Source organism: Ambystoma mexicanum, chromosome 6p (genome assembly GCF_040938575.1).
Source record: "Ambystoma mexicanum isolate Mex_15411 chromosome 6p, UKY_AmexF1_1, whole genome shotgun sequence".
In the NCBI taxonomy this organism is placed as follows: Eukaryota; Metazoa; Chordata; class Amphibia; order Caudata; family Ambystomatidae; genus Ambystoma; species Ambystoma mexicanum.
This window is the reverse complement of record NC_090935.1, coordinates 1,379,613,454-1,379,638,630: the sequence shown is the minus strand read 5'-3', so window position 1 is coordinate 1,379,638,630 and position 25,177 is coordinate 1,379,613,454. Positions and strand designations below refer to the sequence as shown.

General features: G+C 43.4%; 1 protein-coding gene across 2 annotated transcripts in view; it reads left to right on the top strand.

Annotated features, from left to right (window-relative positions):
• The window catches only part of LOC138510440 (phospholipid-transporting ATPase ABCA1-like), a 2,356,352-nt gene that overhangs the window by 1,275,099 nt on the left and 1,056,076 nt on the right, over nt 1-25,177 (top strand). For both annotated transcript variants that reach the window (XM_069626098.1, XM_069626099.1), the window contains exons 21-22: nt 10,068-10,207; nt 15,689-15,826. In XM_069626098.1, the coding sequence (XP_069482199.1) occupies nt 10,068-10,207; nt 15,689-15,826 (278 nt within the window). The remainder of the gene's footprint in view (nt 1-10,067; nt 10,208-15,688; nt 15,827-25,177) is intronic.

Below are 25,177 nucleotides of genomic sequence, written 5' to 3'. Positions count from 1 at the left end.
TTGCAGCAGTGTTTCCTCCCCAGACCCTGAATTCACAAATCATAATGATCCTGCTGACAGTGAAAGTGCCCTGGCTGCCCATCTCTCCTGGAAGATTCTGTACCACCCCAGTTCAGGCGGAGAAATTCTGGAAATTCATGTGTGACTCCATATTTATCTTCACAATTTCTCTAGGGCATGTGGCAGTCTGTGGGCGTACACGGGATCCACACAGTAGCTGGAAATTCCTCTTGCATGCAGCATGGCATCCCCTGTGAGGGACCCGAGCCAAGGATGTGGACGAGGTCGGGCTCCTCATTACAGTTTCTCCATGTTCAACATATCTAGACCACACTGTTAAATGGTAGACAATTCCTACAAGTGAGTCACGTGAGAACAGAAGATTGGTTGATTACTACAAGAAATGAGAGGTTGCCGAGACTGTGGAGTGGGACTGAGTCTGGCAAAACAGTCCAATGAAAACAGAAATTGGATGAACATGAAGATGGTCAACCACTGGAGGGAAGACAGGTAGAATTATGTATCGTGAGAAGGAAAGCTACAACCAAGTTGGTGCTACCACATGAGCGGACATGCTTTGAAATTCACAGATCTCATGTCATCATAAAGAGACATCCATTGTGTTGCAACATACCTTGGTATCCTTTATTTGTGTTGCGTGGCTTCCAAGATCACATGTATCTTTCCTGAGGCTGTTGAAGAACAACTTAAACAAAGTATTTATTTTAAGGGATTGTTTTTATATTACATCATGTTAAGGCCAATGGTATATTAGCTGAACACAGTGAAAGAAGAAGCATTTTTGCACTTTACAGTGTCTACACCTACTTTGAAAATAACGGCTAGAATGCTCAAAATAAACAAGGCCATGACCACGCCCGACTGTGGCCTCTACATCCTCAACTGCGCACTGTTACTAGGAAGCACCAACCCACTTTCCCGGAAGTTGAAAGCCTGATAGAAACCCACTCAGAAGCTCCATTCCCTGCCGTTAGACAGCTAATAACTTGAAACAATTCACTACTGTCAACAGCATATCAAGCCGCGAAACCTGGAACACACCACTGCCTATAGAGATTGTGCAAAGCCTGTAGACACAGAAAGAAACGGAATCTTTATTTTTTCTTTTTTTAACAGAGACTCCAAGTATGTACAGTACAGCCTCCTTTCACGTGTACATCATCTAATGTGCTTGATGTGATCACATGCACCCATTTCTCAGTTAACATGTTTAATGTGAGCGCACAAAGAATGAAAGTGCTCTGGTACAGCATTATCTCCAGGAATAAAGGCATCCCCGCTGGGGAACTTTTTTACAGCCAAATAAGCGACGTTAAGAATATGGAATGGCAATTCTGAATGGTAACTTCAAAACACAAATTGACAGAAAAACATTTCTTTTCAACTTAAGTAGGATAGGTGGATTATGTTTGTCACACAACATAACTTAACATGATCATTCATTTTACTGCCTCCCTAACTTTCCATCCTTGTCAAGAAGAGCAGGGAAAGCATTGCTCTAAGGTAAATACTTAACCAGCCTTTCAGAATCATAACAATTAAGATGTTCACTTCTCTGCTAAGAACCTGGCTTCCATAATGCAAGGGACTTAGCGATTGGACAAATTGCACATCACAGTAAGGCAGCCTGCAAAGAAAATGATGCAAAGCTGTCTGCGCATTGGAATGCCTGTGATGTTTGCCATTTACACTGGTATTTCTTCCCCTGAAAGAAAGCTCTGCGAACCAAACTCGCTTTCATGGTGTTCTATGCTTAAAAAGATTGGTGCAAACATGTAACTCTGCTGAGACTGTCTACTCACACCCTTAAAGCAGTAGCTGTGAGGCTTTGCAAGATGGCAGCTACAGTGCAACATTGGCATTCCTGAAAAACCCTGATGCAACCCAAAGTTTCAGCAGCCCTTAACCATTGGCAGACACGATGCACATTATATTATGGTGTCCTCCCAGGGCCTGGTGAGGGATTATTAACTGAAAATACGCCATGTTTAGTTTTGACATGGTGACCTCTGGCAATCTATTATTATTAGGGGTGTACTGAATCGCAGATTTAGTATTTGACCGAATACCGAATAGTTGGCCAAAGTGTTCGGTCGAAGCCGAATACGGAGCCAAATAGTTCCTTCCCACCGATGGCATGAAGCATAGGCTATCATTTCTTATGTATTACTTGAAACGTATGTAGTGTCCGCCAATTACTATCACTGGGAAGGGGGTCATCCCTGTTAAAAGCAAGCTTTCTACAGCTGGGCACACTATTGCTGTTTTCTGACTGCATTTCTTTTGGTTGTATACTAATTGACCTTTTCACAATTGACCTCAGGAGAATTGACCTTGGAAGAATTGACCTAATTTAGAAGTTCAATTAGGACATATATGCGGGGGGAAACCCCCCACAACCCCCACCCAATCCAAAACCCCCCACGACTCCCCACCCAATCTGCTTATATTATTTATAATCCAAAACAAACCCAATACATGTATAAAATAACTAAAATAATATAAAGGTCAATTCTGCAGAAGGTCAATTAGGACCACTATAATTAGGTCAATTGTGCAAAAGGTCAATTGTAAAAGGTCAATTTGGGTAATACCTTTCTTTTCAGTTGAATTATGATGGGGATTGTCCAGCGTAGGATGCAAATACCACTCAAACCATGTAAGTGTCAAGTGCGTTCATCCCATCTGTAAAAACCTCGCCAGGCGCTCTCATTTCAGAGTCCAGCAGACACAAAACTGAGGAGACTCACGTGGGTCGGTCTGGGGGTGGGGGCTCACCTCATGAAACTGTGGCAGCATTTTTAACCCCCGTCCCTCCAGTGCAGGAGTCTGTCAGACTGGCTGTGCGTTCACCCCATTAGCTAAGGGCATGCCCAAAATACACAGCAGCGCGTACCCCTGCGCCCTTTTCCCCCCTGGAGAGTGAGAGCCAGGCGCAAGCCTTAATTTAGCCTCAGTTTCACCTGGCACGTAACAGGGCTGCACAGCACATGGAACAACCCCAGTCTGTGCAGCTGCCCCGGCCTTCAAGGATGCGTGGTGTGGCTAATTTATGCATCCGTCGTTGTCCTCTGTCTCAGCAAGACAAGAGGTGGGTGTGGGGTGCTCTTGTCTCCTCACAGCAAACGCAGCTGGCATGTCGCCACATATAGCCCAGTGCAGAAATAATGATTGTCCTGCCTTGTTTCATGTCAGGGGCTGCTTCGGCTCATCTGTCATGAAACCAATTTCACTTTATTTACATCCATTTGCTTGTTTAATTAGTGTACTGATAAATAGCCCGAAGGAATTAAATTAAGTTTTGAAACATGAAGCAATGGATAGACGGGCTGTGGTCTTTTCACCAGGAAGCAGGCTGGACAGTGTGGTGCAAGGGATGGGAAGGTGGTCACTGTCTCCATAAATAGACATTGAAACCGGAAACAACCCCTCCCGTCCCCCCTTCACTTTCTCCCTCCCTCTCTCAGACATCCACACCTTCACAATGACACACTATGACACTCACTCCTATAGACCCATACTCAGGCACACAGACACACAAACACACAGATAGCCACACCAGCACACACACACCGGTGCACACACACATACACGCCCATCAAACATGGACACCCACTATTCAACACACAGAGGTATACACGCAGACACAGGCAGTATAGCAAACACAGGGACAGCCATTCTCAAACACCCTACACTTTTAAACTAAGGTGGTGGGGCTCTACCAGAAGAGGTGCATTTGCTACCCCCGGTTCTCGATTGAGCCCCTGTGGACACACATTTTACAAGATAATAAAAGGGTCTTCAAGAACACCCCTGGAGTGGGGGCTTTTTGTTCTTGTTAAATCATCTCTCCTGCTTGCACATCTTTTGGTGTTGTGCTACAACCGCCCAGGGGTAGGGGCTATTTAGAAGACCCGCAGGGAGCCCACCCTCACCCACCATAGGCTGATGAATTTCTTTCAGAGTTGGGTGGATTATCTTTCGGGGAGGGGCGGCCAACTGGCGGTGGAAGGAGAGAATTTAACTCCTATCTAGGCTTTATGGTGTATAATTAGGGGAGAATGTTGCATTTCCCGACATTCTGTCTTTTTCTCATGCACTCTTTTGGCTGTAGTTTACCTGATGATAGGGCTCGAAAAGTGACCAGGATGGGCCCCTGGAATTCAGCAGTTATATGTCCAGCGGCCCATGCCATTTTCACCCACTTTGAAGCGCTAGGGGTAAATAGAAAGTGTGCTTTCCAATATCTTGTTATGTTAAACCTGTTTTACAGTAAGTGTTCGGCCAAAGCCGAATAGCGGTTTTTCAGATGGAAATTATCCAAATACTTACTAGAAGCCAAAGTCCGGTACACCCCTAATAATTATGGGTGGTCCAAACCTATTGATGTAATTTTATTGTCAGCCTGGTTTCTAGTGTCAGAGTTTGTATATCCAGCGGAATGGAACTGAGTTTCACCCAAAACATAACATGTGGGTTCAGTGCTAGCAAAGTCTTAGTTCGCTCTAGGATGATTTGTCACCTTCCAGTAGAACAGGATCTTCCCCTAGGGACAACCTTGGGATCTATGAGGTAAAGGTGAAATGCGAAGGGTGTGATGTATTACATACTAAGATCATCCCCAATCACAACTTTAGTATTAACTTTGTAGAACATTATAGGCCACCAAGACAGTCCCCTCGATTCAATGAAGACCGTACTAATTTTCTATCCTCCATGCCAAAAACCAATAGTGCTGTAATTGTTATCGGTGATTTAAACCTTTGGAAAGGGGGACCCCAGAGATAGGAAAGCACTGGAATTAGAGAAACCTCTGAACAATGGAAACATTGTCGCTCACAACTCCGAACCTACGCACACAAAGGGAAACATTTTAGATTGGGTGGCCAGTGAGAATATCACATTGACAGGAGTTATTACTACTCCTTGTGTGTGGTCAGACACTTTTCTCTTATATGTCATGTCCAACTCACTACACCTTTTAGGCAGCAACATGAACTGCCACGTAAGGTATTAGGGATAAATTATCGGGCTATTACATCGGATGATCTCGCGGCATGTATTAATGCCCTGATGACACAAACAAATTAGTTGGACCACCCTGATGTTCTTATAGAAAGCTATAATAGAGGCATGACGGCTCTGCTTGACAGGCTTGCTCCGATTACGTTGAGAAGTGTAAGGGATTATCCCAATCGCCAAAAGTGGTTTTCTCCAGAATTGGTTCAGCTTAAGACAAATAAAAGACAGGAGCAGCATGCCTGGCATAAGGATAAAAACTCTAAAAATAAAGAAAAATGGAAATGTAGGGATAAGGAGTATAAAGATACGATCAGAGAAGCAAAATGTAACCATTACAATGAACAAATAAGCAGGGCAGGAAACCAAACAAAGGAACTGTTTAAATTGTTTCGAACATGGGAAAAACCTAAAGTTCTAAATCAGAACATAAATCAAAAAAAGGAACACTGTGTACCAGTCCAAAGGGCTTTTGAAGACAAGCTTCTGCTCGCTCAGGCTAAAATCAGTAAAGAGCTGGATAGGCTAAAGCGCGTAACAGTGGAGGGCAGTACAGAAAATGGACAACAAGACATGGTGGCCGATAAAACACCCTCGGATCCCAGGTAGCAAAACCAGGTGGTGTCTCTCTTGCTCTTTATCTTCTCAACCATAACAACTTCAGACATTGAAGATATTCTGAAGGCAGTGCACCCTACTAGCTGTCCAGGGGATCTATTGCCATCTAAGGTCATCCTGGAACATTATGATATTTTTGCTCCTTATCTGTGTAGATTTGTAAATGCCTCTTTCAAACATTGCATCATACCCCATATTATCAAAGATGTAGCAGTGACCCCAATTTGAAGAAACAGGGTCTGCATTCTAATAATGAAGCAAATTTGTGGCCTGTTTCCAACACCTTGTTCTTACTAAAGTTGGTCAATAAGGTGGCTACAATGCAGCTTCAATGATATATGGAGGCCGCAGGCACCCTACATAAGAGGCAATCAGGCTTTTGCTGCTCCCAAGGCACTAAAAGTGCCTTGATCGACCTGCAGACACAGATGCTGACAGTGTTGGAAAGGAGTGGATCAGGGCTGCTGATTTTGCTTGATTTATCAGCAGCCTTCGATCTACTGTACCATAAAATCTTGCCGGAGAGACTGGTGGTTACAGGGGGTTTCTCAAGGGAGGTGGTCAGGTGGATGAGGTCATTTCTGGAGGGACACAGTTCTAGGGTGTATTGGGGCAATGCGTCGTCGGACTCGGAACCTGTTGTCCTCGGACTCCCACAGGGGGCATGTCTGCCGCCATTGCTCTTTAATGTATACATTCAACCCTTGCATCTGGAGTTGGAGAAATTGGGCATTTTCTTCACTAATTATGCTGATGATTTTCAGCTATGAATGGAAATCATTGGGAACTATGCAGAGGACTAGGAGTGATTAAACAATATCTATCTGGTTAATAAAAATGATAATGTTTAGGAATTGGCTGTGTTTAAATGCCGGGAAAACTGAGATGAGGATCTGCGGGTCCAAACAGGCGAGTGAGAGCCTAGGCCGAGTCTTCTCCTTTTTTCAGATTGAGGGTAGCCAGATTTTAGTGGCTGCTAAAGTGAAGACTCTAGGTACCTACATAGAGGCTAACTTGAATGTCGATGCCCGTGTGGACTATATTGTAAGGAATACCAATTATTACCTTAGAGTATTGAAATTGGTCAGTCCCATGGTCACAAAGCATAGTCATGCAAAACTGGCACGGCCAATTATATTACCATGACTGGATTATTGGAACTCCCAGTTGGGAAGTGGCAGCAAGGATGCTTTACAAAAGCTGCAGAAAATACAAAATGAAGCACTGAGCATAGTCCATCACATGGCACGGAGAGAACCAGTGTCAACTGCCCGGAGAGAGCTGTATTGGCTACCGGTGGCAGCTAGGGTTCTCTTGAAGTTGCTAACCTTAGGACACAAGTGCATCTTCAGGACTGCCCCCAATAACTCTAAGAGAAGGTAGTAATCCATCAACCTATTAGGAACCTTTGCTCAGTCAAGGCATGGAGTAAACCGATTTAAAAGAGCCTGGGCACACGGCCGCTCTTTCCCGGTTCTGGTAGCGCGGGGCCTGGAATGAATTACTAGAATCCCTGCCGCCAATCTCCCCTTTTAGTTCTAGTCTTTTGTTGAGCGCCTGGATGCCCTAGGGCTTTGGCACTTTATAAGCAAAATAACATAACATAACATGCTTCAAAGGACTGCCTCTGCCAGAAAGGGGAAAATAACGCCAGATTGGTAACTACTAGAGACTCTTTTAAGTAGACAGATGGGTTGGGCAGAATTAGGATAGCACAGGAGAGTACCTGAAGTCTAGAGAAGGGTTCCACTGTTTTGGAATTACCCAGGGTTCCCAAACTTCTTTTTCCGCCTCCTCCAGACAAAGCACTCTGGGATTGACAACACCATGAAAATGCACTGATCACAGCAGTCAAGTTTGGGCATTTGCAGAGGGCTTGAATTGGACCACGCCACTCTGAAATATTGACTATATACGAGTGTGAGATCACTCCTTTAATTGAATCATCTATCAAAATCAGGAGAAGCAGTTCACTGGATGTCAATCAGGGTACGTGTGCCCAAAGTCTTCTGCCATATAGGTGAAGATACACGCCTCTACCAAGGGTGAAAGACCCATCCCTTACCTATCACAGAGGAACATTTAGGGTGTACTTGTATGTGGACGAGCCATTATGCTGTCTGAACAGCAGAACCAGGATCCGCCTTGCTGGAGTCTCTACAGGTGTTCTCTGGCAATCGTCCTGGCTAGGAAAGGTAGAATGGTGTCACTTTTTCCCTGGAGACACTATATTGGGTCCCCCAGCAACCAAGAAACAAACAGCTTTGTCACCTGCCTCAAACTCCTCTTTCAGCCAATTCAACCGTAGTTAACTCATTTTGATCTGGCACCAGACACCTGCGCCTGCCTTAGTCACTCTTTCACTTTGAATCACTGTAAACCACTCTTTAAGCTGTTTCAATGCTGGTTCGACCAGCTGAAAGCAATCGTCTCACTAATCTCAGATGCTGACTCAACTGAAAGGAAGCAACCATCTCACCTGTCTCGCCTGTCTCGCCTGTCTCACCTGTCTCGCCTGTCTCGACCGACCCACCCTAGTGGAACTCATTGACTTGCTCCATCACGAATGCCGACTCGACCCACTGGAAGCATACTTCCCAATCCATCCCAATGCTGAGTGGAAAAGCACCTACAAACTTGTCTTCACACAAACATGCCTAATGAACAAGCCTAAAAGGTATTTCTATTGGATCATTTCCCCTGGACCTTTAAGACCCCATTCCTTAATTTTTTTACAGACATTTTCATTGAACTTGAACATTGCTGCTGAAAATATTGCCAGCGTCCCCCTATCTTTAAACCCAGAGTGCAAGGTTTATGGAACCTTGGATGGACGTTCTTTTATATCGATACCTCAGTACTGGTATTGTTCGGATGCACCTTTGTTTGCTCACATTCCTCTTGAGGAGTATAGCTTGCCCTCGAACCACGTCACCATTAGAGGATAATTAGGAATGCTCCGGTGAGGGAAAATACATTTAGCTGGTATATGAGCCATAGATCAAAGAGTGTTTATAGTACATCCAGAGTGCCTTTCGACCACATAGAATAATCCCTATTTCTGCGTAGCGTGGCTTTGAAGTGATATAAGTATTCAAGTAGACACCTATCGAACATTCACTAGACTTTTTACGATGTGGGGGAAGCTAACCTGCGCCCTATAATGTGAGGTTATACCGACAGGAAGCCATTTTCAAAAACATTTTCAGATTGTAATGTACACTAGGAAATTTAGTAAAGCGACATGTGTTGATGACATTGCATTCTCGTGGGTCATGCATGTGCTTACACAGGACCAATCCATCATCCGCCAGTACTCTCCAAAACCATGTTCATGAAGAAGTCACCTTCTGAACGTACCCACCATTGGGAAAAGCTCCTGGGAAAATTCTGCGTGACTTTCATAATCTCACTTGTTTGTTGTCCGTCGAACATTTACAAGAGAGGACTAAGCATATTCATGTCAGCTGAACCCCACTCCAAGAAGTCCATTCAGCGTGCTTTTGCCATGTCCCCTCTACAGGGATGTTTTTTTTGCATTTGATTAAACTCATAAATGAGGGAATTGGATATCTCTTGCGATTAGTAGTTGCTCTGACAGTGCCGAATTGTCACTGAGGAATACTGTACATAAAATAATTAGCAACAGATAACATAAAACGGAGTAACAAAAGTGCAGCCGCAAATTGTAGTAACTACAAATTCCCTCTAAGAAAAAATATCGATCTATATTTCTATCTCTATTTATTTGTCAACCTGGATGTGTTTTTTTTTTTTCTGTTTGTCCGTCTGTCTATCTAGCAGGCCCCAGAAAACTTAATACATGATATGCAAATATGTTTGCGTCTCCAACATACAATTCGGGGTGAGGGAAGGGGAACAACAACTCAAGGGGTTATTTGGAGAACCTGAGCCGACCACCAACTCGAGCTGTTATTCTAGAAACCCACCTGTCCACTGGGCCAATCAGTGGATGAATTTCTGTATTTTTATACATTTCTAGAAAGTGAGCGCTCACGCTAGAAAACGACTAATGTTAATTCTAGTACAGATCTTGCGTTCTGTTTCTATTTCTACTCTACTGTGGGCAAATACTCACATATGCCCAGCTACCCTGCCTATCAACATTCTGCCCTCTCAGTTTTTTTTTTTTTGTAACTTCTATTTATTGAAAGATTTGGCATATATATAACATCATATAACAATACAGACCATTACATATGAACCATCATACTGAAAATCAGTATTGACTATAAAGTCTTGGGAGGGCCCCCAATGGTGCGCCTCACCGTTCCTTTGAACCGGAATGAGTTTCCCTTAGTTTGTTCCTCTCCCCGTCCCTCCCTGCAACCTACCTATGATTGTTGGTCTCACTGTGGTGTTTGATTTTCTTTGTATTTCTCCGCCAGGCTTACTGTGGAAGAGCACATTTACTTCTATGCACGATTAAAAGGATGCAAGTCAACACAAAGGAAAAAGGACATAGATTGTATGATTGAAGACATTGGACTTCCACACAAACGGAAAGAAATGGTGAAAAATCTTTCAGGTACAGTGCAACTAGGAAAGCCTCAGAATGGAAAAATGCTTGTGAAAAATATTTAGATACATCGACATTTCAAAGCACGTTCTTATTTTCATAGCAAGGTTGTTTGTATTTTGCCATGATATTGCCAATCACAGAGACAATTTGGGGCCCATTTTTCGAGTTCACTGTAATTTGGTGGCGGTGACCTGCTTACATTCGCGCTCTGAAACACCTGTGTATGAGCGTGATAGAAATAAAATATCAATATCAATTGCAGTGTAAACGTTGCGCCGTTAAATTGTCAGCATTTGCGCGGCAGAGTGCCAAAGGGAAGTGCAAAAGGTGGCGACCAAGCATGTACGCTGCCTTTTGCCCTCCACTTTTGCACTCTGCCACACAAATTGAGTAAACGCTGCCTGCCATGTTCGCATTGGGGGCCGCGTTTACTATGGATCTGTATGGAGACCGGCTGCTTTTTGCTGGTGCAAAAAGCTGGCAGACTCCATAGGGATCCCCAGCATTTGCGCTTGCATGAAAATGCATGCAAGAGCAAATACTGCCGTGTTTGTATGGCAGCCAGGAAGGGAGTCTGTGAAATGTATGTGACGTTCCTCCCGGCCACTCTGCCATGCATATCCATGAAAATGGGTTGTGGCGGGAATCTACAACTTAAAAGCATTACACAAGGCTTTTACGCTATAGATTCCTGCCAGGGACCTTTTATGCAGGGCTCAAAATGGGCCCCTGGGTGCCTGCAATATTGGACCTGATTTACAAAGCGTTATTCTATGGGATTTTACCCTTGAAAAGGATATTGTAAATAAGGCCCTTGTTTTATTTACTTTCTCATTCAGTGGAGCACATTCTGAGTCCGCAGATTGGAATAATGTGGCAGTAATGGCTACATAGCTGAATTTCAACTCTAGTGATAACGTGTAGGAAACACATCCAGTTTAGGGAGGTATTTCCCACACATTACATATAGAAACTTGAGGCATTTCTTCAGCATAAATGACCACATACGGTATTACCACTAAAATACCAATGGATAAATATGGGACCTCATTAATGGGGACTAACACCACCATACTGCCACGGAAAATCTGGCAAATGTACCACCAGACCACCAGACCCAATAATAGTAACAGTAACCAGGTGTGGACAATATGACTCGAGGGGGGGCATTACCGGGGGCCATAGTTAGAAGCTCGAGGGAACAGAGGGTGTTAACGGAACCCTGGGGGCATTACCTGAATGGTAATGTCCCCCCAACAAGGGTCATATTGCCATTAGTACCCCGGCACGTTGTACCGGTGTACTCATTGTAATTTTCTCGAGTCGAGAAACGGCTCTCCAACCATTTTTTGACTTGAGGAAAAAAAGCAAAACAAATTTCCACTAGGGATTAGGGAGATGGGACTACGCATAGTCCCTTCTCCCTTTCCATGGTGGCCATTAAAATCAATGTGAAAAGAGTAAACAAAAAAATGGCCACTGTGGAAAGGGCCAAGGGACTACACATAGTCCCTTCTCCTTTTCCATGGTGGCCAGTCATGGAAAGAACGCAGGACGCCGCAGAGGTCGGAGCCTTCTCGGGCAGGTAAGGGCCAGACGATTTTGCCAATTTTTTACAAGTTATAGAGGCCTGTTTGGACACCCTTCCGGCATATATGTTTAGAAATTGAACTGGTTGCATCGTTTGTCCTGTTTTGTGCTCATATTTGCCCTCTTAGACATTACATAACCATAATATTGGTAACAACAAACCGATTTTGTGAATTAAATGAAAAATTGCAATAGTGTAACTTAATTTCCACAATATATTAGGAACTCTTATACTTCATGTAAGCTTTGCTCACAATATTGCGTGCACAGTCGACGTCACATAGGCAGAGTCGCTGTACACCAGCACTTCTTCCCTTTCGTATTTCTCAAGCGCGATAATAAGTGCCACCAATTCTGCTGCCTGTGCCGAAAAATGAGATGGCAGCCTTATGCTTGCCACCATTTCAAACTCTCCATTTGCTCATGTATGCGGGTAGATAAGCAGGTATTGTGGTGGATTTTATTTTTTCATCACAAGCAGCCGAAACATTACTCACAATTTCTGCCACAAGACATATGCTTTTCATGAGGTAGAAACATTATGTTCTTAAGAAGCAAAATAAACACTTTGCTCTCACTCAATATAATATATGCAAACTCCAAAGGTTTTCCACAGAAGTTCTTAGTTCTTGGTCAACATATCAATGTATTAAAATGCTTTCTGCTATCAGTGATTATCAGTGTCACAGCAACCATTACCTTGTTGCTGGTCCCTGGAAACATCCACCGGTCCCGCCATTCTGGGTATGTCTCTATCAGTTTCTCATTAAAGTTGGATCTCACTGCTTCTTAAAGTCCCTATCTCCGATATTCTGGAAAAAGGGATGTAATGCTCTTCCCCATGTCCCCATTCTTTATGTCCCCATAAAGTCGAGCAATCTATCAGTGAAATGTTCTTAGCAAGTAGGTGACAGTTACCATTTTGTGCCCCCCCCCACACACTCTCTCCTTTGTTCACACACTTCTATTATGCTCTTTTGCCTTTCTCACTTTGCTTCCTTCATCCACCTCATTGCATTTCTTGTCCTGGCTTCCTGATTTAATGTTGTTGCTTCTTAATCTCTCTTAGCATCTAATAACACATTTCTTTTGTGGCGTTAATTCCTGCTTCACCCAGATGGCTTGATTGGCTGAGCTGGTTCTATGTGATTACAGATAATACATAACAGTGAATGCCTTTTCAGCAAAAACATTAACAGTGACAAAATATAAAAATAAAAGTTGGGGGGAATCACCCCTTAAACTACCCTTTTCTCTGTGTGATTAAACCAACCCCATTCCCACCCATTGTATCTCCGTACCCCACCCCCATTTCTATTTTTAATAAATGTTGATGTTTTTTTCTCTGTTTTTGTTTCTCTGTTATAGTATTCTCTGCAATGGTGTTCTCTAATATCAGTGATGCCGCAATTAACACCATTAGCACTAGTGGAGGTAATTCATGGAACATGTGCGCCGAAAAAAACAGGATTTGTGCGTCATTCTGCCTGCAAATCCCTTTTTAACAAATGGGGATTTGCGGGCAGAATGGTGCACAAATCCCATTTTTTTGGGCGCAAATAATCCATGAATTACCCCCGTGGTGTCTGCGACATTAGGAACCCGCTCTGTGGGTGGCCATGTTGGGATATGGCAGTGAATGTAAATTGTGGGGGGCAGCAGGGAGGCATACTGCAAAGTGAAGTTGTGGAACAAGGCAAGTCTGTTTCACAGGTCGACTGTGCGGCACCCTAGGAACTGTGGTACTTGAGAAGGTAAGCACGTTTGTCAGTGAGATCCAGGCTGGCCGTGTGTCAAAACATTTACAGCAATCTGTAAGACACACAACGCCTGGGCCATTTATTTACAGATTGAAGATAATGTATTCGTTTATTGAACTGCTTATATACCGAGGTAGAACATTATTTATTTGCCAAGTTTAATTAATGTGCACACTGAAACAAAGGGAGCTGTATTTACTGTATGCAAAAAAGACTACCTGAGACAACGATGAGTAACTCAAAATACAGGTTTGTAGTGCGCTGTGATGTATGACCACTCCTTCAGGTCACACACAGCACATGTTGCCCATGTTCCCTTTCCAAAGGTGTTCCCCCAGGATTTCTCATTCCGCTTTATGCACTGACCTAGACTATGGACCCAGCTTCCTGAAAGTAAGTCATAGTGACTATTATTGGCGTAGTTTCTGCCCACAGATTCTTGAAAGTGATTAATAGTGACCATACTGATACGGACTGTGACAGAAGCTTCATGTAAGTGATTTTCGTTAATGACCACAGTGGTAAAGGCTGTGGCCACAGCTTTGTGGAAGTGACTGCCAGTTAACATAGTGACATGCACTGTGGTTAAAGCTTCATGCAAGAGAATTACAGTGGCCATACTGGTATAGATTGTGGCCAGAAGTTTATGAAAGTGACTGATTGTAGTGCCCATACTGGCATAGACTTTGGCAAGAACTTCATCAAAGTGATTTTCCATAGCAATGCTGTCATGTATCATGGCTACAGCTGCATGCATTTGAATTCCTGAATTACAATGGCAATTATGTCATATGTTGTGGACAAAGGCATAATGAAAATGTTGAAAAATGCTCCTGTGTACTGTTGGTGTAATGCCCTCCAAAGGATGTTTTCATGTGTTATCCCAGCAAACCAATTGAACATTGTAAGGATTTTGTTCTCCAAAAACGTGCTGTAAATTGAATTATTTAAAATATTAGTTGTAACATTGTGTTGTAGGCACACCCCCTGTCCACCCTCCCTGAATGCGCTGACCTTCTCTATAGCTCCCTCTGTCACTTGCACTACTTCATAGGAGATGGTATTGACCCTCCCTCGAGCAGAACTCACCTGCCACTTCTTACCCTGAATCAATTACAATGCCAGGACCTCATCAGGAGCCGCCCAGCTTCCTGTCAGAACAAGCTGCCTCTATTACTGTCATGTGTACAATAATGTTACTGGCCATGCACTGTAGTGGCTAGTATGTGTGATGGCTAGGCGTGGAACCCTGCTTTCAATTCTAGGTGAAAGATGAACGGTTTGACGCAAAACCTACTTACATCTTCGACCTAACGTAGCGGCCAGCGTGTCATTTCGGCAAAATGATCATCGCGCACATTTCCCATACCTGGGAGTGAAAACTGGCACAGTCATTTCCTACGTTTTTTGGAGGCACTTGTGTGGGGGGGCCTTAGCACGTTTTCGCAGGGGGGATCTCCACATTTTGTGTTGCGCCACTGACTGCAAGGTATGCATCTTTTGCCCACTCTGTTCACATTTGGCCGTTAGAGCCAAGCCGTGCCCCATGACTCTGTCTTTGCTCAGCTTTCCCATGAATTCTTTGTCTCCCCTTCATTGCTCCCCTCACTTCTGTTTGTCTGTCAAGGGATTTGTAATGTATTTCCAGTAAACAGATCCTTACGTGGAGTTAGTTGCATAGGGCCCAATTCATGGAATATTTTCCCAGTTCAAAGTGAATTTGCACTGCTGAAAAGTGCCTTTGCACTGCCGACACAAACCCTGATTCATGGAACTGTGCAAAGTGTAATTTTGCAGTGCAAAGTCCAGGCAAAGTCATTTTGAACTGCAAAAATACTATGCACTGACTTCGCCCGAACTTTGCACATCAAAACTACATCGGGCCATTAATGCCGATGGCTTTCACTAAGTAAAAAGGTAAATGTAGAGAGTATCAAAAGCAAGCATTTCCCACGTCTCTGTCAACTTCTGTATACACGAAAAACAGAGTGTAAGTCGCCAGGATGCATGCATAAAACGATCTGAGGAACCGCAGTAGGCACAGCCAGTGTTTCGCTCATAAAGTTGCTGTTCACAAAATGCTTCTAGAACATGATTTGGACATAAAGATATGTTTCCTGGGTATTTCCTCGCGCAGGTGGAATGCAGAGGAAGCTGTCCATAGCCATCGCGTTTGTCGGAGGATCCAAGGTAGTTATCTTGGATGAGCCCACAGCCGGCGTTGATCCATATGCCAGAAGAGGAATTTGGGAGCTGCTGCTGAAATTCAAACAAGGTGATTAAAAAGCATGCCTGCATTATTCATGAGCGTGCGTGGGGAACGTGTTCAGACACTTTACATGAAATTAAGAGCAAGGGTCGTTATATGACAAAGCTCACTACAAGGGCCTCAAGAAAAAAAAGAAAACACGTTTTGGGGAAAATGAGTTCTGCAAAGACAATGGATTTATGTGCGCTCTAGCTGATTGCTTAAGTGCCAGGCTATTATGCAAGTCTATGCAAAAAGGACGTGCATACTCGTCCTTGGCACTTAAAAGGAGGGGGAGTTTGTTGATACAGAATTGAAAGAAAGCTGTGTTTCCGGTGGAAATACCACTGAACATATGCATGTATATACTTCTGCATTAATGATGTGAGATGATCCAGTCTCTAAATCCTCAATGTGTTTGCAATGTTTGATTTTAAAATCGTACTCCTGCTAGTCGCGCTGCGTGGGGACGCATGTCTGGGTCACCATTCAAATACCATGTCTAAGACAGACAAACAATAAGGTTGTCCTTTTTTTTATTTTTTTTGTTTTTTTAATGGAATGCTTTCTTGAAAGAGCGAAACCTTAACTAGGCTAACACATGTTTTTGAATCGAAGGTTTTCAGTAGACCGCCGCACTATTCTTCTGGAAGTTGTCTTGATGCACAACACTTTTCATGTGGTTGTAGGTAGTCCTCCACCCAAAAGCACAATATCGACAAAAAGTGTGAGCTGTGCCTGCAGTTACTTACTGTGTATCAGTGGCGTCTCCTGGAATCAAATTTACGGGGGCTCACGGGGTCACAGACAAAGGTACGGGGCCACCTATAAATGGGCGATGTGAATGCTTTTTACAAACTGATGTGGGCGAAGTAGGGCAAAGGGACCCTGGGGAGGTAACAATGGTGCATTACTACAGCACAATGTTGGAAGAAAGCTGGATTAAACACACAACTCATTAGGAAAATTAATATTCCAGGGCGTCAACTCTAAGTACAATGCCAACTAGGCATCATAGGTCAGTATAAATGATATCAGTTTTAATATATCATGGAGTACACAATGTTGGGTTCGAAGGTGCCAGCATATAACAGAATTAATTGCAAGGTGCTACCACCAAAATGCCAGGTTACTTCAAATTATACCTTAGTGTTGCCCAAACAGTGAAGGGTGCTATCAATTCAGGGTGGCCCATGTTGCTCAATTACAGGGAGTTGCTAATAAATGTGCCAACCTGGCTGGGGTAATGATTCAATACACCATGGCTCTCTTAAACACTGCACTGTTCCGCTCAATGTTTCATCTTCTAGTTAGACATAGCCTTGCCAGTTACAAACGACTCTCCTTAATCACAGTCATCATAATACCAGTTCCAACAGTGCCATGCCACCCTTGCCACGACCTGCCCCTGTATGACAGGTTCTGATGTAAGTGCAACCTCAAATCCACCAATAATGCCAAAATAAGCCTGCTCAGTCACCATACGTAATGTATAGCCTTGCAGGGGCAGCAATAATATGCCAAGTGCAGCTTCAAATGCCTGAATAATGCCATCTTATGGTTGGTATAGTCACCATATGCAGGTTAGAGCCCCACAAGTCCAAATTCAAATGACACATGTAAGAGGATTCAATTCAACACTACAGCTAAGTCAATGCCTAGTCTGGGATACTGAATGGAAACCCTTATTGATATATCTTTATGTCCAGTTCATGCTTTCTGGATGACTACCCCTATATAACACCCCTCTCTTGGAATCATCCTGACCCCACTGAGCCCAGAAGTAGTTCTGTTTTGCAAGTTAAAAGGTTTATTTGAGAATTTAAACAATATAGATATATATCACACTTTATAATAAATTAATAATTGGATATCACACTTAATCTGATCAGTAATCAGTAATGGATAGTCTGGCACTAGCACACTTGTGAATAGGAACAGAAGAATAAGGTGGTAGAGAATACTTTATATAAGTTCAGATGGATGTAATGTTGAATGAAAATGCAATACAGAAAATACTCAATATGATTTCAACAAAACAATGTAATCACTTTTCTCTGGCAAGGCACTCCCCACCTTGACGCAATGCAAGGAAATGGAAGGAAAGCACATAGTTCTCAGAAATGCAATCAAATGTAATTCAGTTCACCCCAGCAGCTTAGACTACAGAGGTTTACAACACAGGCCCAAAATGCTTTTATATGTGCTGGCAATGAAGTGAAAAATATGCTAAAATGCTTTGAATTCCCTCTAAAGGTTCAGGGTGAGTGGTATCTAGTTAATATTAGTCCAGGCTCACTCTAGCAATGACTCAGGGATGGTTCTTAAGAGGCAAACGAATTTTTAGCAAGGAAAGCAAAAATAAATCTGCTGTTTTCACACGTGGAGAAATTTGCAAATCGCGGTAAAATTCGCGTATGCGGTTTTCGCGATTGCGGCAAAGGTATAGGGAATTGGAATGCGGTTCTAGGTACGTTGAAAAGCTAAGATTCTAAGCTTTCAGCGGAAAGTTACTGCAAATCTCTAGGACAAACGGTCACGGAGATATGAGCGATTAAATAAAGGTAGTTTTCGGATTTGGAATGTTAAAATTCAAAGTGACAAGTGACAGTTTTGCAAAATGACAAGGTACAACTTCTAGGAGACAGTTCTGGTTAGATTAAAATAGATTGAATTATATTATTTTAACTAAGAGATTGGTTCTGCACAGTTCTACTAGGTACTCACAATATATTTTTGAAATAAATGGGCCTCGCCACGGATCTGGTCAGGTTTTAGACTGGACTCTGGTCTGGTCTCGGCACTTCACAGTGATCTGGGTCAGCTCTCTGGTTCTGCTAACAGCGGTCTGGGTCAGCTCTGCTCTGCCTCTGGTTCTGGATATTGATAGATTCGAAGTCTCTATGTTGGCTCTCTGAAGGTTGATGGAGGTAAAGTATGGATTTTCCCGGCAGAGCGTCCCGCAGCAAATGGATTTGAAGGTCCCTATCTGTCCTGACTGTCTGCTTTTATGTGTTTTGAAAATGGGTGTGTGTGCAGCATCACTAGGCTCTACCCCTCTCCACTTGTCATTGGCCACTTCATCCTCTTCCCCTTGATTGGGGAATGAAATGAAGTGTCATCATGATGAGGTCTGTTTATGGTACAGAGAACCCACCCCTGTCAAATTACACACAATCTATATTTTGACCCAAAAGACATATTTCATAGCTACACAGTGGTTTGAAATTACATGCACCCATCATGCATTTACTGATGGTAGCCCCTGTTCAAACTCTGCTCTTCCTGGGGGCTTGCATTCAGAAATGGCAATTTTTTTCACTTTTTGGTCAAGTTACCAATATCAGATTCTTACTCAAATTTACCCAAATGTGTGCAAGGCATGCAGGCATTAATTGATGATGTATCAGACTTTTCACATGCAGACATTTTAAGTAATACCCCCTTAGCTGCTAGTTTGCCCCCAGATCATGCCACCGGTTCTAAAAACCTCTTAAAATGTGGGCAGAAAAATCACAAGAATTATGGTATCATTTAAATAATTATGACAAGTCCGTACTATGAGTTATTCATCTTTTTCTAAAACCATATTCTGGCTACAGGGGTGTGGTTTCCCCCCAGCACAAGGTTGAATTTCTGGTTTTTCCAGTTCTGCCAAGCCAGCTTGCTCTCACAGGCAGTGCTCCTCCCCTTTACTTCCAGGAGGAAGCCACTTTTACGGCCCCCGTAATAAAACATTTGCCTGAGTCAGGACAGGGCTTTGTTCAATTTCCTGCAGAGCCCAGGTAATTCAATCAGAGAAGTGTCATATCCCTTTTGGTGAAAGCAGCAAAAGGGCAGCTAGGCCTGGGAACACAGCTGTTGTGCAAGTCTGATCTCCTGTCGGGGGTAGCTGGTGGGCAGAATTCAGTTCCTTAAGCCAGGCCCCAGCTAATGTCACTTTTTGTTACCCAGTTTAAGTCAAGACAATGTTTACATATGCAGCTAGAATGCTGATTCTAAGTTCACAACTATGACATTTAAACAATTGCAACCTATGTGACACTCAAAAGTAGGTCACTCATTTCTTTTAAACATTTAGATTTTTAGTGTCTTTCAGTCCAAATTTACTTAAACTGCTGAAATCCACAGCTCAGCCAGTCTTGTTATTAACCTTCAAGTCACTTCAGAATATAACTTTACATTGTATCCACCTCTCAGTAAGTCTTTCTTTGGCCTGCTTTGGGTTCATTTATTCAGTTTTACACAAAGTCTGGTGGTTTTAAAACGCCGGCTTTCTGATAGTGGTGAGTACTGGTAATGCAACCATTTTTGGGATTTAAGAAAATGAATTCCCCACAATTCTAGGTTGCTTTTGGCAATCAGCATTGCCATTCCCAATGGTTTCAGGCTACTGTGTGGGTAGTCCAATGGTGGTTTTAGGCAGTGCCCTTCTGTGCCCATAACATCGGCAAAAATGAGTGGCAGCCTATTCTTCATGCATTTCCCTGTGCATTTTCTGGGAAGCTCTGGCCATCATGATGTTTTCCATGTCAGTACTGCACAGTTTTTGAGGTAGGGCTCGGATGCGTGGATAAAAACATCCCACACTCAAAACTGCCACCACCCAGAGCCCAAGCCCAATGCCTGGTATCCCAGCCACACTATCGTGGGTGCAAGCCCCGTACCTGGCATCCAGACCGACAATACCCCAAAGAACAAGCCCTATTATTAGCATCCTATCCCCCACCACCCAGAGTGCAAGACACACACCTGGCTTCCTGCCCCTCACTGCCAGTATTGCAATCCCCATACCTGGTATCCTGCCCCTCCTACCAAAGGCAAAATCCCTAATCATTGCATACTGCCCCACCACTCAGAACACAAACCCTATGCCTGGAATCCTACCCTCCCCCCACCAAGATTATAAGCCCCATACCTGGCACCATGCCCCCAACCCCAAAGCACAGGCCCTATACCTGGCATCCTGCCTCCCACCACAAAGAGCACAACCCCCATACCTGGCATCCGTCCCACCACCATACAGATCACAAGCTTCATACTTGACATCCTGCCCCCATTACACATGACACAAGCCCCATACCTGGTATTCTGCCGCCCATCAACGAGAGCACAATCCCCATACTTGTCACCCTGCCCCCCATTATGCAGAGCAAAAGCCCCATAGCTGGCATACTGCCCTCCACCACCCAAAACACAAGCCCTATACCTCACATCATGTCTGCCACTACCCAGAGCACAAGACCCATACCTGGAATGCTGTGCACCCCCACTAGCAGGATTGCAAGCCCCATACCTGGCATCCTGTCCCCCACTAACCAGAGCACAAACCCCAAACCTGGCATCCTGCCCCACATTACCCAGAGCACAAGCCCCATACCCAGTAACCTGCCCCCCCCTATAAGATTGCGAGCCCCATACCTGGCATCCTAACCCCAATGGCTAGAACAGAAGCCCCATACCTGGCCCCTGCTTCCCACACCCCACAACAGAAGCCTAACCCCATGCAGTCCATGGCAACAACCACTCCCAAACTAGCCAATTCGAGTGGTGGTGTGCAGGGCTGGTTGAACGGCCATGTGACATTGGTCCTGAGGCGTGGGCCCTGAAGTGCATTGCCCTTCTGTTCTGTGGTGGCTTTCTCCATAGAGAGGCAGCCAGCACAGCAACCCAGGCCCACACCTTCTGACTGAGAGTGACGGGGAGGGGTGGCACAACATTTTATAGGGGAGGCAGGTGCCACCCCTACACCTACCTTAGAGACACCAATGCTGTGTATGTGTATAAATGACTCTGCTTCTTTGCAGTTTTCTCTGCAACGGTGTCTCTAAGGGATAGTCAAACCGGAAGTGGGTGGATTAAGAATGGTTTTGAAAAGAGCCAAATCACGTCATTTGTATTTGTAAGGCGGTAGTGCTTAAGTAGTGGCTAAAGTTAGAAAATGCAAAAAATCGGTGCACCTTTCCAGGAGTAAGTCGAATAAATACATTTGCAGAATGACAGATCAAAAGCAAACTCTTTGCTCCTGTAACACGATTCATAATTGCTCTCCTTTCAACCTAGCATACATTTGTAATTGTGACTTTTTTCCTCACTGAACTTTGTCATAAAAAATCTGACGCTACAGGACTTGCACTACTTGAGAAAAGCATGTATTTTGTGATTCACATGAATTGCAAACAACATTATAAACCATGAAAAACGTATGTATCATTTTATGGACATGTATGTGACTTACTTAACCGGGATCATTTTTTCATGCCTAAAACGTACTTCTATGTAAACAATTCCATTCTGTACACATATCTCATTTTAAATGCTTCAAGGGCCACTTAAGTTACCAATGCAGGCCTACCAAGTGAAACAACAGCCTCACCAAGGTCCTGAATTATTTAATTTGAGGGCAAGACATATTTCCCGGTTATGAGTGGCAGCAAGCAAGCTTAGTGAGGGAGCACACACTGACAAAGGCAGTGTTCGAGGGAGCGAGGTACTCCCACAGAGAATGTTTCAATGATCTGTTAATATGGTACATTTTCAGTATTCCTATTCCTAGTTCACAAACTATACCATGTATAGGATACACAGGTAAGGCTCTACTCCATGCGCTGCTTAACTCCCCAGTCAAGTGAAAAAAAGCCTGGATTCAGTGAGTTGGTTATGAATACCAATAAAGATCCAAAACCCTACTTATGAATAAGTGCACACAAAGGATGTTTAATCAACACAAAACCTATTTATGTTCATTAAACAAACACTGCCCAACCAACTGGGAAGAATTTCTGTTAGCACCCCGGTGGGGTGAGCCAGCCAATCAGATAATAATAATAATAATAATAATAATAATAATAATAATAATAATAATAATAATAATAATAATAGCTAGGAACACAGGCTTGAACCGCCAATACAAGGCTGCGTTAACAAGGCGCCTGATGGCTTGCTCCCCCCGCTGCCATCTTCCGCCGCCCTCCATCCGATTTCATGTCAAAGCAAACCCAGTAGATCTGCACCCTAAATCAGCTCTATAAGGATAATATAAAACAACTCTAAATTCATCAGATTGCCTCCTAATAACAGGAATAGTTCTCAAATCGAACCTAGATAAATCTGAGTGTGTGAAATGTGGTATCTACAATGATCCAACTCTCCAGTGATTAAGTCGCCTGATGCATTTAAATATCCACCCTAAAGTGTTGATGGCTACACATGGATGCCTCCCATTAAACTAGATCACCTATTAGACATTGGTATGTCGCTTGACATGATGACAGCCCACCCAGTTCATAATACAATTTATAGTTTGTGTATTCTGTACGTTAAAACTTCCAAAAGATGCCAGGTCCTAAACAGTTAAGAGGAGCATTTTCCAACACATTTTCAGGATGCCTACACCTACAATATGTGCCTGCATTGACAGTGTAAGAACACAGACTTGTTGCCTTTGTCTAATAATTAATATTGTGCCACTGTTTGTTTTGGCTTTATCCAGTAGGATCAGTACTACCACTTTGAGTACACAATAATTCTGGCCTCACCGATTAATGCTGCCTGTGAAAACGTATGCCAGGGGCGTTACTGTAATTACACACTCAATTTGGCTTTGGTCAATAATGTCAATACTGTCACTATATAATAGACTTGTTCTGTCTTTGCCCAGTAATGACTATATTGCCACTGTAAGTAAACATGTGTATATGCTTTTCCCAATAATGCCAATATTGTGACTCTGAGAAGATGTGTTCAGCCTGCCGCTATCAGTATATGCCAGTAGTGCCAGTGTAACTACATTTGAGTGCTGGCCAATAATGGTAACATATCCCACCTAAAGAAAAGGTGTTCATGCTGACTGTGCCAATGTAGAGCAGTACTGCCACTGTAAGAAGACACTTGTTTTGGCTTTGCCCAATATAACCAGGAATGCCACTGTAAGGATAATTTCACGGTTGGTTTGTACAATAATGCTGGACACTGCCACACATCCCACCATCTTTCCTATTATACACACATGCCCACCGTTATTTATTTCCTACTATGATTAGTAGGGTGGAGATTGAATGGGAATCACATCTGGGTAGTTATTTGAATGAAGTGTGCGAATTTACTGTGTGATGCATGTGCAGAAGTGTTTAACTTTTGAGGCATGTCCCAACACTTCATGTTTTTTCTTGCGCCAGCCACCATATTAGTGTGTGTCTGACATTAAGTCATTGTTTTAAATATAGAGCCATGACCTTAAAGCTACATGCGCATCATGGATGCCTCGGATGGAACAAGCATTGCTTTCCTCGCCTCACAAGGAAGATCTGGCAGTCCAGTGCCAGTACAGCCATATCTCCACTATAAAAAAGGGGTTAAAAAGAGACATTTTGAAGAAAAGTGCAATAATACACCCACAAGCTGACACACACACACACATACACACACACACATAGGCAGGCAGGCACACACACATACTCATACAAACACTCTCACATTCCCAAAGACACACATTCACATAAAACTCACATGCACCTACTTCCATTCACACAAATGGATACAAAGTCAGAAATACACTCACATTCACACAGTCACACATTCACACGACATTCGCAAGATGCATAGAAAAAGTTTTTTTTAAATGTATATTTTCGTGACGAATGGTTCCATCATGCCTGATCCCTCAACTCTGCTTCTCTTCTCGTGCCTGTGCAAAAACAGGAAGCAGAACCAGAGAAAGAAATTGATTGACACCTCCCTCACCGAGTCACACCTCCAGGATGACCTCCAGAAAGACATTAGCAAAGCTTTCAAATTCCGTAGCCTCATGGCTGTCAATGGGCCTTTACTTGTTCGTAGGAGGTACCCTCTGCATGACAGAATGAATGACGGCTGGTTCCTTCAGAGAATACTCTTAAGTATGTCCTTGACGGTGGAGAATGTATTAGATGTGTGTGACGTGTAAATACACATTTTGCTCCACCCTCAAATTACAGAATGCGAAGGCCTTTGCCAAGCTCGTCCAGCATGATATTTTCCATTTTACGCACATTTAAACCAGGGAACAATTCCACATAGATCATTTTACAAACAAGGTTTCTCATTTCCTATCAACAAATGGGTATCAGAATGAATTCCTAAGCTGATGCTTCTTTGGAATGACCCTACAACTTTGAGAATTATTGCCTTGTTAACCCAGAATGTTTTACTTTTCCCCTTTGAGTTCTGTGCACAGAGGAGAACTACCTTTCCTTGAGAAAGGCTGGCAAAGCCTTGCTAGTCTCAAGTCTGCATTTGTCATAGTAGAATAGCACCTTAAAGAATCTCCCAAACGAAAGTACCCCTGACCAATCTCAACCAAGATTCCATCTGCTATCCCAGATTGGGTTTCAAAGGACC